Source organism: Phyllosticta citribraziliensis (assembly GCF_038025025.1).
Source record: "Phyllosticta citribraziliensis strain CPC 17464 chromosome Unknown J3D65scaffold_1, whole genome shotgun sequence".
Taxonomy (NCBI): domain Eukaryota; kingdom Fungi; phylum Ascomycota; class Dothideomycetes; order Botryosphaeriales; family Phyllostictaceae; genus Phyllosticta; species Phyllosticta citribraziliensis.
The window spans coordinates 708128-721627 of NW_027117338.1; the positions used below are offsets into that span (position 1 = coordinate 708128).

The 13500-nt window shown below is 58.0% G+C and overlaps 5 protein-coding genes across 5 annotated transcripts; 2 read left to right on the forward strand and 3 right to left on the reverse strand.

Annotated features, from left to right (window-relative positions):
* The first annotated feature begins 3 nt into the window (after window positions 1-3).
* Window positions 4-1487, forward strand: J3D65DRAFT_10293 (Threonyl/alanyl tRNA synthetase). The gene is made up of 2 exons (XM_066793641.1): window positions 4-249; window positions 305-1487. Exons 1-2 carry the CDS (start codon window positions 247-249, stop codon window positions 1115-1117), a joined length of 816 nt encoding a protein of 271 aa, XP_066659469.1. The 5' UTR covers window positions 4-246; the 3' UTR covers window positions 1118-1487.
* Window positions 1488-1856: 369 nt separating this feature from the next.
* Window positions 1857-3877, forward strand: J3D65DRAFT_546642 (putative arylsulfatase; the record flags this gene model as incomplete). The annotated part of the gene is made up of 4 exons (XM_066796828.1): window positions 1857-2206; window positions 2266-3331; window positions 3464-3646; window positions 3737-3877. 4 exons carry the CDS (start codon window positions 1857-1859, stop codon window positions 3875-3877), a joined length of 1740 nt encoding a protein of 579 aa, XP_066659470.1.
* Window positions 3878-4217: 340 nt separating this feature from the next.
* Window positions 4218-5924, reverse strand: J3D65DRAFT_608911 (Thiolase, N-terminal domain-containing protein). Its single transcript, XM_066798634.1, has 4 exons — window positions 5759-5924; window positions 5588-5673; window positions 5158-5519; window positions 4218-5104 (listed from the first exon to the last, which is right to left on the reverse strand). The coding sequence occupies exons 1-4, from the start codon at window positions 5787-5789 to the stop codon at window positions 4303-4305; spliced, it is 1281 nt and encodes a 426-aa protein (XP_066659471.1). The 5' UTR covers window positions 5790-5924; the 3' UTR covers window positions 4218-4302.
* A 170-nt stretch (window positions 5925-6094) lies between these two features.
* J3D65DRAFT_608915 (uncharacterized protein) lies at window positions 6095-7791 on the reverse strand (the record flags this gene model as incomplete). The annotated part of the gene is made up of 2 exons (XM_066798635.1): window positions 6095-7253; window positions 7408-7791. Coding segments are annotated over 2 exons (1180 nt in total), but the record flags the coding sequence as incomplete, so codon positions are not given.
* A 1171-nt stretch (window positions 7792-8962) lies between these two features.
* On the reverse strand, window positions 8963-10548 carry J3D65DRAFT_663501 (manganese resistance 1 protein; the record flags this gene model as incomplete). Its single annotated transcript, XM_066802672.1, has 4 exons — window positions 8963-9047; window positions 9158-9990; window positions 10052-10177; window positions 10228-10548. The coding sequence occupies 4 exons, from the start codon at window positions 10546-10548 to the stop codon at window positions 8963-8965; spliced, it is 1365 nt and encodes a 454-aa protein (XP_066659473.1).
* Window positions 10549-13500: the final 2952 nt, after the last annotated feature.

Below are 13500 nucleotides of genomic sequence, written 5' to 3' on the forward strand. Positions count from 1 at the left end.
GTCCTGTTGAGCCTTGCGGAAAATCCGAACTCTCCGATCCTTTGCAAACCGACGACTTCACGTACCACCGCACGACGACGCGACGCCTCCGACCGGCCGTAAGAAGACCGTTTGGTGCGGAAACACGGGAGAATCAAAGGCGAAACCCCCATCGGTGGCCAAGACGCAAAGTCAGGTCGACTGCGCGCCACGATATCCGACGTCATCGTAACGCTGCGTGGCGGAGAACAATAACCGCCTCTAGCAATGGTGCGCGTTCCCTCACCCGATGCTCAGAGCCTGAGTTTGTAATCGATCCGATCAGGGACCTTCTCTCGGCACCCAGCAACAGACCAAGTTGCTGTACCAGCATGATGACACGTTGACGGCGCACACGACGCGAGTTCTGGCCGTGTCGCGCGTGTCTGAGCTGCCAGACGATGACAAACCGCCAACCAAAGGAGGTCTCGTGGACGAATGGGTCGTCGAAACGGCTGAGACCCTCTTCTACGTCAAAGGAGGCGGGCAGCCCAGCGACACGGGCGTCATGGTGCGCGAAGGGGACGGCGTCTCTTTCGCCGTCTCTGCAGTGCTGCACGCAGCAACCGACGGAAGGGTCTTGCACTTTGGCCGCTTCTCCGACAGCACCTTCGGCCCGGGAGATGTTGTCAACCAAAAAATCGACGTTGACCTTCGCAACCTCCACTCGCGCATCCACGATGCCGGCCACATCGTGAGCCTCGCTGTGCGCGCCGTTGCGGCAGAAACTCCCGAGTTGAAAATTCAAGATCTCAAAGCTCAGCACTACCCAGGAGCAGCGCACGTCGAGTTCCAGGGTCTCATCGACGGCAAGTACAAGGATGCCATACAAGCCAAAGTCAACGCCATGCTGGAGCAAGACCTCCCCGTCAAAGTCTACTGGTGGACCGAAAAGGAGATGCGGGAGAAATGCGTCTTCGTGGCGGCCAATATGACAGCTCCCGAAGGCGAGCTACTGCGGGCTGTCGACATTGAGAGCGCTGGCGCCTACCCCTGCGGCGGGACGCACGTCGCGTCTACGAAGCTGTGTGGAAAGGTTGTAGTACGCAAGATTAGCAGAAGCAAGGGCAACAGCAGAATCTCGTATGAGGTTCAGTGATCTCGTCCGCGGAGATTGAGCATCGACGGAAATGCCGAAAGACAGTTGTAGAAGATGGAACTTCCAAGGCGCATGCCGATGGATAGACTCCTTGTGCCGTTGGACTAGAAATCGAGAGGAGATGAAGATCAGACCCCGCCCTGCTAAGAAGATTCCAAAATCCGACGACCCCTCAAGACTAGCGTCGGATGGTTCAACAGACGAAGTAACGGTTTTTTGATCATGTTTGAATAGCCTCAGCATCCTGGTCCAGGACCAGTCCGCCTTGACATGCATCTGCGGACTTGTTTTGCGATGAGCTGATTGGCCACGCACCTCGACTAGATGCCGTCTCAGTATCCGTCGCAGGGTACGAGGCTGCAGATGACCCTCCAACCCGTCTTGCTTTGCGCTACAATGTCAACACGCCTCGATACGAGCAACGGCATTTGCCCAAGCTTTATGGCACCGATTCTCGATCGCCGCAGGGATCCGCCAGAAAAGGAAGTCCTAGGAGCCGAGGTGGGGTGCCAGGCTGGAGCATTGTCGAGACCACAGTCGTCGCTACACCTGCTACTGCAAGGCAGCACGCCATTTCTCCCCTCAGCACGCCAACGACTTTTCAGCCGCATCTTTACACGCAACCTTAATCGGACCCGTTAAGCCAACCCTAACGCTCTCGTTGCGGACCGCCGCCGTTGGCTAGCTGAGAGCGATCCGGCACTTGGGGTAAGGTACAGCTAAGGTAGCCACACCTGCCATGGCTGCCAAGCGCCCAAACTTCCTCGTCGTCATCGCCGACGACCTGGGCTTCAGCGACACGGGTCCGTATGGCGGCGAGATTCCCACGCCCACGCTGGACCGGCTGGCCGGCGAGGGCGTCACCATGACGGGCTTCCATACCGCGTCGGCCTGCTCGCCCACGCGCGCTATGCTGCTTTCGGGCACCGACAACCACATTGCGGGCCTCGGCCAGATGGCTGAGTTTACAAAGACGAGACCCGAATACCACGGCCGGCCCGGGTACGAGGGCTTCCTTAATTTTCGCGTCGCAGCCCTTCCCGAGATACTCCAGGACAACGGCTACCACACAATTCTAAGCGGAAAGTGGTGAGCAAATAAATTTGGGTACGCGTGTCCACAGGCATATGGCTGACGGATGCTCCCAGGCACCTCGGACTCAAGAAGGAACTGTCGCCCCATGCGCGAGGCTTCGACAAGAGCTTCGTATACCTCGCCGGCGCTGGGAACCACTACAACAATGAGCCGCAACTGGGAGACCATCCCTTCCAGTCTCCGTCAGTCAATGGCGATGGCTTGTGGATGCACAACGACCAATTCCTGGACCGCAAGAAGGACCTCCCCGCCGACTTTTACTCCACCACCGCCTTTTGCGACAAGATGATAGACTTTTTGCAGGACCGCACCCAGGAAGAGAAGGAGAAGCCCTTTTTCGCATATCTCGGACTCACCGCGCCTCATTGGCCTCTCCAAGCTCCCCGCGAGACGATTGCCAAGTACCACGGCAAGTACGATGCTGGTCCGGAAGCGCTACGCGCAGCACGACTTGCGGCTCTCAAAGCGCGCGGCCTCGTCCCACAAGACGTGACGCCCGCGCCCATGGTCGGCGCCGTCGAAAGAGAATGGGACGAGATGAACGCGCAGGAGCGCGCCGAGTCGGCACGGCGCATGGAAGCGTACGCGGCGATGGTGGACCTCATCGACGCGCACCTGGCACGCGTAATCGACCAGCTCGAGGCGACGGACGAGCTGGACAACACGTTCGTGCTGTTTTGCTCGGACAACGGGGCCGAGGGCAAGCTGCTGGAGAGCCTGCCCATGATGGCGGGGACGCCGCTGGTCGAGTGCATCCGGCGCTTCTACGACAACTCGCTCGACAACATCGGCAACGCGTCGTCGTTTGTGTGGTACGGGCCACGCTGGGCCGCCGCGGGGACGGCGCCGTCGCGCGGCTTTAAGGCCTGGGCTACTGAGGGCGGCATCCGTTGTCCGGCTATCGTGCGCTTTCCGCCGCTGCTGGCTCCTCCACCGCCCCCTGGCACTAGCACCACTACCCCTGAGTGCGATGGGAAGCGGGGAAACTATATCGTCTCGCACGACTTCACGACCGTCATGGACATCCTGCCTACGTTCCTCGGTCTCGCACACATCCCGCACCCCTTCCCCTCGCGCTTCCGCGGCCGCAACATCGTTGCCCCGCGCGGCGTGTCGTGGGTCCCCTACCTGCGCTCTCTAGCCTCATTTCACTCCCAAGCTCACCCGCAATCCAAAAGCCAAGCATGCCCAAAATCAGATTCAAAATCATCTTCAGCCGAAGCAGAAGCAGAAACGGAAGCAGAAAGAGAGGAAAAAGAAGCGGCAATCCAGCCTCCCCACGGCCCGCACTCCTCATCCATAACAACCGGCTGGGAGCTTTTCGGCCAACGCGCCATCCGCCGCGGCCGCCACAAGGCCGTCTACATCCCCGCGCCGCTGGGCAGCGGGCTGTGGGAGCTGTTCGACGTCGAGGCGGACCCGGGGGAGATACGCGTGCTTGCGCGGGCGGGGCGGGGCGGATGGGAGGAGGAAGGCCCCGAAGAAACAGCTGTAAGAGCTACCGAAGGGAGAGATGGAGGTGAGGGTGAAGGTGAGGGCGACGAGGAGGCCAGGCGCATTCTCAAGGATCTGCTGGACGAGTGGGTCAAGTATGAGGATGAGACGGGACTGTATGACCCGGATCCCCTCGCGGGAGAGGGCGAGGGCGTTGGGGCGTATGTTTGACCTTTGTCGTCTGCCTGAACCTCTCTCTATCCCTCACCTCTTCCTTCCTCAACGCACATTCTCAGATTCCAAACTCTACACATATGATAGATGACTGCTCAAATGAAGTAATGAACACAAGAGAAGCATCTGCTTGGTGGTGAGATGGGTTTGAACACTCCCCGCTCCTCCAAGAACAGCTGGGAATTGGGCTGTGGGTGCTTGCTATACATCCACACCTCACGGCCTCGTCCCATATAAGCGTGAAGACGGGGATCGAGATTCGCTGGCACTAACGTTTTCTAGCTCCGGGGACCCAGCATGCAAAGGCCATTGATATCACAGAGAGGCAGGAAAAAAGTCAAAGTGAGGAATTCCTCATTTCATATGCCATTCATATACACGAACGACCAAGCTAGAAGAACCAAAACCATCCGCTCCGCTACCTACTCGGCAACCCACACAGCGGCCATGCCCATACCCGTGCCGATACACATGCTCGTGACGCCAATCTGCTCGCCACGGCGCTTCAACTCGTACAACAACGTCGAGACCTGCCTGGCACCGGTGCAACCGAGGGGATGGCCAAAGGCAATGGCGCCGCCCTTGGGATTGACCTTGTTGATGTCGATGCCGAGCTCTTCGGCGCAAAAGAGGCACTGGCTGGCAAACGCCTCGTTGATCTCGTACACGTCGACGTCGCCCGTCGACAGGCCCGTCTTGGCCAGCGCCACGGGGATGGCCGCCGCGGGGCCCACGCCCATCAGGAGCGGCGGCACGCCCACCACCGACGCCTGCACGAACTTGCCCAGGATGGTTTGGCCGAGCTTTGCTGCCGTGCTGCGCTTCATCAGCAGCACCGCCGCCGCACCGTCGCTGATTTGCGACGCGTTGCCCGCGTGGATGCTGCCGTCTTTGGCGAATGCCGGCTTGATCTTGGCCAGCGACTCGGGAGTCATGCCCTCGCGCACGCCGTCATCGCGCGACACGGTGATGCGGCGCTCCTCGTCCGTCTTGGGGTCAACGAACAGGATGTTGTCCAGGGGCGCGATTTCGTTGTCAAAGAGGCCCTTCTTTTGAGCATCGACAGCCTTCTGGTACGACGCCGCCGCGAAGGCGTCTTGCTTGGATCGCGGGATCTTCTTGTCCTTGGCCATGGCTTCCGACAGTACGCCCATGGGCACGGTGCAGTTCTTGGATTCGGGGATGCTGTTGAGCAGTTCGGAGAACTCGGATACGGCTTGCGGTCTACCCTGTGTCAGTCTACACTATCAGAGGTTCCAGATAAAGTATTGACTTACCCGTACTGAGTGCTCATGCTCTCCACACCCGCACCAACGCCCACCTCAATCATGCCGCTGCGGATCGCATTCGCAATGTCGACGCATGCCTGCAGCCCACTGCTACACTGCCTGTTCAAGCTCTTGACTGCGCTCGTTGTCGGAAAGCCGGCCGCAATGGCTGCCGCGCGGAATTCGGTAGCACCACCTCCAGGCGCGAGCACCGTGCCGACGGCAATGTCCTCGACGAGCTTGGGGTCGATCTTTGAGCGTGCGATGAGGTTCTTGAAGGCGCCGTACAAAAGATCGGAAGCTTGCGTGTCCTTGAAGCCGCCGCGGCCGCCCTTGGTAATGGGCGTGCGCAGCGCGCATGTTACGACAATCTGGTGCGTCGAGTCAGTTTGTTGCTTCGCCGTGTTGTGTCGGTGCCCAGCGAAGGGGGTAGACTTACATCATCGGGGTTCTTTTCCAGAATGGCCTGCTTGCCCTGGGGGCTAGAAGACAAGTGGCCAGAGACTTGGGTGAGGCGATCCTGTGCTGCATCGCGCATCAGCATGTATCCGCCTATCCCTCGCATCCCGTAAAGCTCGAGCTCGAGCTCCCCACTGACGTATCCACGTACCCTTGCGGTTGCTGCCAGTTTGGTTGGCCATTTTGCTCGAGACAGTAGAGGGGCTCGGTAGTAGGTGAAAGATGATGTTGCGGATCAAACTGTGAGCAGAGTCGAAATTGTAGAACAGAAGAAGCGTACGGGCGAAAGAAGAGGACGGTTGTAGCTGGGCTGATCAGACCGAGGCTCGCCGCAAGTGGTTAGTGGCCTCGGATGCCGGCTGACTAAGGGTCCTTCACATGAAAATCTGGGGCGGACCAACGAGAGCCGCAGGATTGCGTCACGGCGCCCAAGCCAGCTGACTTTGGAGCTTACTGTTAAAGTTGCCAATCATCACTTGGGCTTGATTCGGGATGAAGTCCAATCCTAACATTTTCCTCTTTACTGAAAGTAGGCCCGCCTCCAGACAAGACATGCGACAACTTCTCCACTGAAAATGTTGGTCAGCCAGCTGCGACGACATCTACTTCGTTCTTAGAATCTCATCCAAACCAAACGCCACGCTCATCCGTCCTCCAGCAGCCTGCAACTCCTGGTCGATGCTAAAGTAAAAATTGTCCCAATGTCACTCATCTCGAGTGTCGACGGGCAGGCGGACGAAACGCGCCAGTTAAAAGAGAAAAAGAAAAGAGGAAAAGGCACAACACAATACAGGTTGATTCCAGAAACGACGGATGCGACTGTCGACATGAGACCCTGATTCTCGACGCATTACCGCCCACTCTCGTCATTTCTTAACCTTCGCTCCAGCTCATCCGCGACGCTCTCCCTCTGCACCTCCTCATAATCTGGCGGAGGATCTGCAGGCGGCTCGTAGTTATCCGTAGGCTTGGGCGCCGCAGCAGCCATACTGTCCGGGCTGCTGGTGCCCAGCCCACTGTCCCTTCCAGCGCCCAGATTCGTCGCTGCTGGCGGCGCTGGGTGTGGTGCCGAGGGAGCTGATGGCGCATCTACCGGGGGTGGAGGTTCGTAGGCGGGCAGCTGGTCGAGGTGTACGGCTTCGAGGTCGACACCGCCAAAAGCACCGGGTCCGCGCAGACTGTCACTTTCCGTGTATCGGCCACTGTCGCGCGCAACGTCCACGGCCTGCTGCAGGCGCTCCTTGATGCGTCCGTAGGTTGTTGCAAAGTCGTATGCGCCGCCGTCCTTAAATGTGAGCTTGAGCTCAAGCTCGCTGTGTTGTGGGGGAATGTTGCCTCCTGGGACGGGTCGCACAAGAGCGAGCCAGTAGTTGGCGCCCCAGAGCGGTGTCACGACGTGCGTGTCGCGGAGGTTGAGGATGAAGGCTGCGAAGGACTGCAGTTGCTCGGTGGGTTTTGCTGGGAGGTATACGACGCGCTGATTGGTGAGATAGACTGTGCCCGCGCTGCTGGACAGGGAGAAGGGCTCGTTGCCGGGGAACTTGTTTTTCGACTGGAGCGACAGGGTGGTGCGCGGCGACGATTTCCAAAGGTGTTGCTCTCCCGGAAGAAGAGCGAAGCCGTCTGGCTCGGCGAGCATAACCCAACTGACCTGGTCAGCACAAGAACTTTCTAGCTGGAAATTCCAACGAGGCGGAAGAGTGTGCGAGTCCCAAGAACAGGGCCAACTAAAAGCTGCCGACGGGCAAGGATGCAAGCGAGCCGGTGCGGTGGAGGAGCAGCGGAAGCCAAGATTCTTACTTGAGGGACATGTTAATGGTTGCTGTCGAGCAGTAGATTTGGCTGTGGTGGTCGTGGGTCTTGGGCAGGCGAAAATGGTGTTGGAGTGCGTGGTGAGAAAGTTTCGGTTCAGTTGTGAGATGAGGTAGGTGGATTGGGAAAGCGTAGAGGGAAGCATGCTGCGCGCCAGCCGGAGCGGGCCCGTGCGCAAGCACCTCACCTCCAGCTGCAGTCCAGGCCCCGGTCCCGGTCCCGGGTGGCCGTCGACGCCTGGACTCCCCATTGCGCGTCTTGGCCAAAATGGGATAACCTGCGGCTACAGCGCCTGCTGCCAGCTCAAAGTTGGCAATTCTGTGCCTGGTTTGGGAAGTTATGCCACGAACGTCTATTTCCATGAAGTCCATTTCGACACGGTGTCGAGGACGAAACTCACTCGGTGTAGAACCTGCTCCAGTCATCCGGACAAACAAGCGGAGAACGTTCTACAAACGTTGACCAACGGAAAAGAGGACCGAGTCAGGCGTGTTCGTCCCAGATGATTAATTGGACCGGACGGTCAGACGGAGTCACGGAGCGCCTCGGACGGGCCCAGCGGCCAGAGTCCGCGCGGAGCCGGCAGCGACCGACGGTGCAGCGAAGGGAGTCATCCCAGAGGCTCAAGCCAGACTTTCCCAACACGAGGAGAAACAGACAGGGAAAGCCGTTCGAAAGCTCGTGTTCACCATGCCAACTCATGCACGTCAGAGTTTCCCGTCCGTCAGAGAGCTTGAGCTACGTTGATTCATTATCACTATGCTCTGCCGCAAGCAACACCAGTCTTGGAGCAATCTTTCTGCATCACAACGCTACTACCGCTTCCAACACCAGCCCCATGCCCTTTCCTTCGGTCTAAAGCCATGCCGTATGAGCCATCGTCCCATTCACAGTCCCATATGTACAGTCGAACCACACGCTTCGCCTCAACCCACCTCGACTGGTCTGCCTAATAGAAGACGCAGACGCTGCTCCGCAACGCAACGCAAGCAAAAAAGCCAAGCCAGACAGGTCGCTTGTTCAGCCGTCATAAAGGGGTCCAGTAAACAAGCCAAGGAAAAGGGAAAGGAGATCCAAGAATGACAGAGATCTGTGTAGGATAAGAAAGTTGACGATCAAAGCCAGTCGACTCCTTCGAGATGAGAGTTGATTGTCCAATGACAAGTTCTGCAGAAGGAGACGCCTACAGACAAACAAATGAAATGGACTAGGAATACAAGCGCCGTAGACGCCACCAACACGCTCGCACAAGCCCAACGCAAACACAAACAATGGCTGCCGTCGTAAACCGTGGAAAGGCTCTAGTAACAACATTCGGAGAAGTGAATCGCACCGTAGGATTGCGCCCTCGAAGGCGGCGATGGAGCGCCAGCTCTTGATGAGCTCACGCACGAAGAGATCTCGAAGAAACGCCAGAGAGCGCCGCAGCGGAGTCCTAATTTTCAATTTTGCTGCCAGACCAGGGCCACAAGCTACCTAGTTTACTGCTGCTGCTCGTGACGTGGCCTCGTTCTACGCTTTCCGGGGAAAGTGGATGGCGTGTCTACGCAAAGGTGTTCTTGACCAGGCCGGTGATGTCGCCGGCGTTGTCTGGGTAGACGTAAAAGGCGATGGCGATGATAATGTACCTGAACTCGTGTCAGTAAGTCGTGTTTCAATTTTGACGCCGCGTCCGAGACATGCATGCATGCAGCTCTGCAGATGTCGTGCAGGACGGAAATCAAAAGGAGATACTCACGTTCCAATGCACATGGCGCCCTCGAGGTAGTTGCTCTTGCCATCCTGGATCAAGTAGTTCATAACCAAGACGCTCACGAAGAAGACCACCGTCTCAAACGTCTGGAAGTGCAGCGTCATGGGGATTCCCATGATCCAGCCGAGCAGAACCAGAAACGGCGTCACAAACAGCGCAATCTGCATGCTTGAGCCAATCGCGACGTTGATGGCCAAGTCCATCTTGCTCTTGTATGCCACAACGACAGCCGTGACATGCTCGGCCGCATTGCCGACAATGGGGAGCAGAATGAGACCGATAAACGTCTTGGAAATGTGCGCAGTCTGGACGATGCTATCGATGCTGTCCACTAGGAATTCTGCGCACACAGCAACGGCGACGGTGATGATGACCAATGTGAAACCGGCTGCAACGGGGCCCAGCGTCTTGCCCTCAGGTGCTTCTTCTTGTTCAGCATCCTCGCCCTCTGGCGGCGCCTCGACCTCGGTAAACAGATTGGCGTGCGACTTGAGCTGGAACCACAAGTACAGGATGTAGAGAAGCAGCAGGATGATGGCAGTGCCGTGCGACAGGACGAGTATGTGCTGTTCGCTCTCCTTGTCAGATGTAGGCAGCACTGAGTAGAGAGTGGCGGGAATGATGAGCGAGGCGCAAGCCACCGCCATCAAAGATGACATGGTCGATGCAACGGTCTCGTTGAATGCTTGCTCGCTGCGGCTGAGGCCACCCGCGAGGAAGCAGCAGCCGAGGACGAGGAGACTGTTGGATAGGATAGAGCCCAGCATGCTAGACTGTACGATGCGAATCTCGCCATTCTTCAAGGCCACGATGGAGACCTGAGCGCGCGCACTTATTAGACTCGGAAAACTTTCACTTCCAATCAGCGCACAAACTCACTATCAGTTCAACGGCATTTCCAAAGGTTGCGTTCATCAGACCACCAATCGTCTGTCCAAGCTTGGCCGAAAGCTCCTCCGTCGCAAAACTCAACAGGGCAGCAAGAGGGATGATGGCGACGAAGTTCTGCACAATTGTGAGCGCTGGAGTCGCAAGTTTGATTGGCGCAAGCATACAAGGCAAAAGACAGCCGAAGGAGACCAGCCGAGAGCGCCGGCGATTATGCCCAGCGGCACAAAGACGAGCAGCACATTGACGTAGTTGCTGGCCAGGACCTGCCACGCGGTGTAGGAGACGAGGCCGGAGTAGCGCACGTAAGAGCGACGATCATGATGACCCCAGGGTTCGGGTTCGTCGTGGTTGGCGGATGAACCGTGAGCCAGGTTGTTTGCGATCAAGGGAGTGACCTCGGAGACGATGGAGGCGGTGCCGTTCTCGCCGGGGGTGTGGGTGTGGTTGTTGGAGTTGCCGCCGTTGGCATGGGCTGGCGGCGACATGTTCTGATTGTTGGAAGGGCCTAGGGAGCCGTACTTGCTGGAGTGGCGGCGGTGGAACTTTTGCAGGAAACCTTTGTAGTAGACTGTGGCGGAGTGCCAATGGGCATCAGCATTTCCCAAAGCTTGGCTGGGGGGTAGGAGCGTGACGTGACGAGGAACAGGGACAGGAACAGGAATTCAAGGAAGGGCGCCGGGGCCCTAGATGTAGTACAAGACAGGTTGGGAAAAAAGGGAAAAAGAGTTTTGAGTTGAAAGGGCAGGGTAGGATGGGTGAGGTCGAGGGTGGATAATTGATTCCCAAGTAACAGGCAGGGTCCCAGCAGGGAGTTGATGCCAAGACGAGCCTAATGTGTTGGATGATGTCGGAGGAGGACAAAGAGGAGAGGCGGGATGGCGTGCGGGCTGGACGAATGCAAGGTCACCTACCCATGGCTGATGGCTGCAGAAAAACCAAAGCAATTTGTGCCAACGGTCAGTCAGTCACGGAGCCGGGGCGGATCGAAGCGGGATGGGATGGGATGCGTGAGATGAGCAGCCGTCAGGTGGAATTCCGAATCGAGAGGCACAAGGGGAGGCGGTGCAGGGCCGCTGCAGTGCTGAGGGCGGAGGGCGGCGGGCGGGCTTGGGCGAGAGACTTGCAGCGAGGCTTTGCAGATGAGGAGAACAAGTCCGGTGATGGATGATGAGAGATAGGTAGAGGAGGAGGAACGGAAACGGACGAGGGAGAAAACAGGCAAGCCGTCGACTAGGTACAGTACACGACGCGAGCGACGGGCGGTGATGCGGTACGACAGGGCACATCAGATTGGGCCCGCTCGGCGACGTAGCCAATGGGGACGTGACGTTGGTGGTGTTGAGGTATTTCTTGGCGGGGCGCGAGGGGGCTGTGCAAACCTCATCATCACCACCTCATCAGCTCCAGCTCCACGGCAGCTCCACGGCAGCTCCAGCTCCAGCTTCCACTCGGATTGCACTCCGACCCGACGTCAGATGTGACCGTCTCGCACCTCGACCACATGGTGGTGGAATTCATCCACGGCGAAACACCAGCATCCACGAGTTTCAAACACCACCTCTCCCCACCACCCACCGCCCACCCATTCCGCGCCAGCCATGTGGGATGCGACCATCCAGCAATCCTGCAATGTTGGCCTCACCCATGCCAGGCCATGCCATGTACATGCACTGCGCTGTGCCGAGCCGACGTCGCCTCATCCTTCGCGTACCTGTCACGGCTCCACGTTTTCGGGCAATTTAAGCTGCTGCATCCCAGCCCATCGCCAAGTCCGACGACCTGCCCTCCGCCAAGCTTCGCCATCCGCCGCGCCAAACGACCATCATGATCTCCCCTTAACCGCAACGGGTAGGTCGGTGGCTACCGAGTAGTCAGCTTGGTGTCCCCGTCCAAAACACTGCAGAGCCAAGCGCCCGCCTGTTGTGGCGAAGCACATAAAACGCCGCCTTCCAGCCTCCCGTTTTCTTCTATCTCGTCCTCCGCTAAATTATCGCGCTCTTTGTTCCTTCATTCTTCCTTCCTCTCTCTCATTCTGGCCCGTCCATTATGCGCGCGCGGAAAAAAAGCGACCGAGCTGCGCCTTTTTTTCAAACTCACCGTCATTTGTTTTTTCCCTTTTGCGCCGTTATGCCGCTCCAAGACCGTTGGTCGCCACGGTCAAGGCGCAGCGAGCAGTAGCCTGTCAGGCAGTTGCTTGTCCAGCGAGCTGCGTTACTCGCAACGAGCAGGCTGATCGCCGTTTTGACGGTGAATGCCGTGCGGACCTTTCATTAGGCAGAGAGGCGGGCACAACGCCGCAGGGAAAAAAGAGTAAGCTGCGTTATCTGCCCTCCGTACATTTGCCTATTAGTCTTGCGCTCGCTGCCATGTGCCTGCGCGTATCGCCGTCACAGCCATGATGGAGGGCGAGAACGAAGACCGAAGACGAGTTTGGCCAAGACTGCGACCCAACAGCGAGTCATCGCCCGCTTCAGCCTCGTCGTGTCCAGCCTGGAGCAATCGATCCACCAGGCAGGCGAGCGGTGGCGCAGTAGATGGGACATCGGGCTGGTGAAAAGAAGCCTTTGCCTGACTTCTTGTTTTCCGTCTCGCACGGGATGACGACAGATAGGGTGCCTTGATCCAATCCAGCCTCACCTGGAGACGAGGATGATGATTGCACTATCTTGCGGTACGGTACGGCACGGCCATGGGGCTGAGGCTGATGCTGTCTGCACATGTCAGATGCGACTGTGTCTAGCATACGAGGCTCGTTCCTCGCAGTGAGAAAAGAAGGTTTGGGTCCAGAGACGAGGAAATCTTGTCGTATAAGGAGCGCGGGTGAGAAGCATTAAAGTACTTGGCAGTTCGAGGGATTGCTCCCACTCTTCTCAGACGTGCGAACACGGAGCAGCCGAGTGATTATGTTTGCCATGGCTTTTGGCAGCAAGACTCTACAACAGCCTCGGCCGCAGCCACTCGGACCACATGCGCTGACCTATCTGATAGAAAGAAGTGACTCGTCCTCGTAGTGTTTATCCGACCACTAAACACGACCAACGGCGCCTCACCCCATCATTGACTAACTCACTTGAGCCACCTGACCTCACCCATTGCCAGCCCAGCAGCGTTGAGCAAAGCGCAAAGACGAAATCACCTCGGAGCCTCCCCACAGCACAAAGGCGGGCGTCAATAAGTCAGCGAGTAGACTTTCTGGGGTCCCCGCAAAACGACGAAACCAGATTGGCGGAGAAACCACCCCCCCTCAACCCTCGCCAACATGGCTGCCGCCCACGCCCACCACGGACGGGGCAGCGGCGCACCCAGAGCTCCGTCCCAGAGTCGGGGTTGGCATTGGCACGAAGATGCTCCGCGGTCTAGTAGCGAGACCTTCTGGCCGCCCCAATGGCCAGCCGAGAAAATTGCAGTCCTGTCTTCCCCCCAATCACCTGTCCGTC

What these genes read in the sequence shown, in the direction of transcription:
- J3D65DRAFT_608911 (XM_066798634.1), bottom strand. Translation starts at nt 5,789, where the DNA reads ATGGCCAACCAAACTGGCAGCAACCGCAAGG. An exon ending in AACTGGCAGCAACCGCAAGG is followed by an intron (nt 5,674 to 5,758) that starts GTACGTGGATAC and finishes TGCGCGATGCAG; the next exon opens with CACAGGATCGCCTCACCCAA. An exon ending in TGGAAAAGAACCCCGATGAT is followed by an intron (nt 5,520 to 5,587) that starts GTAAGTCTACCC and finishes TCGACGCACCAG; the next exon opens with ATTGTCGTAACATGCGCGCT.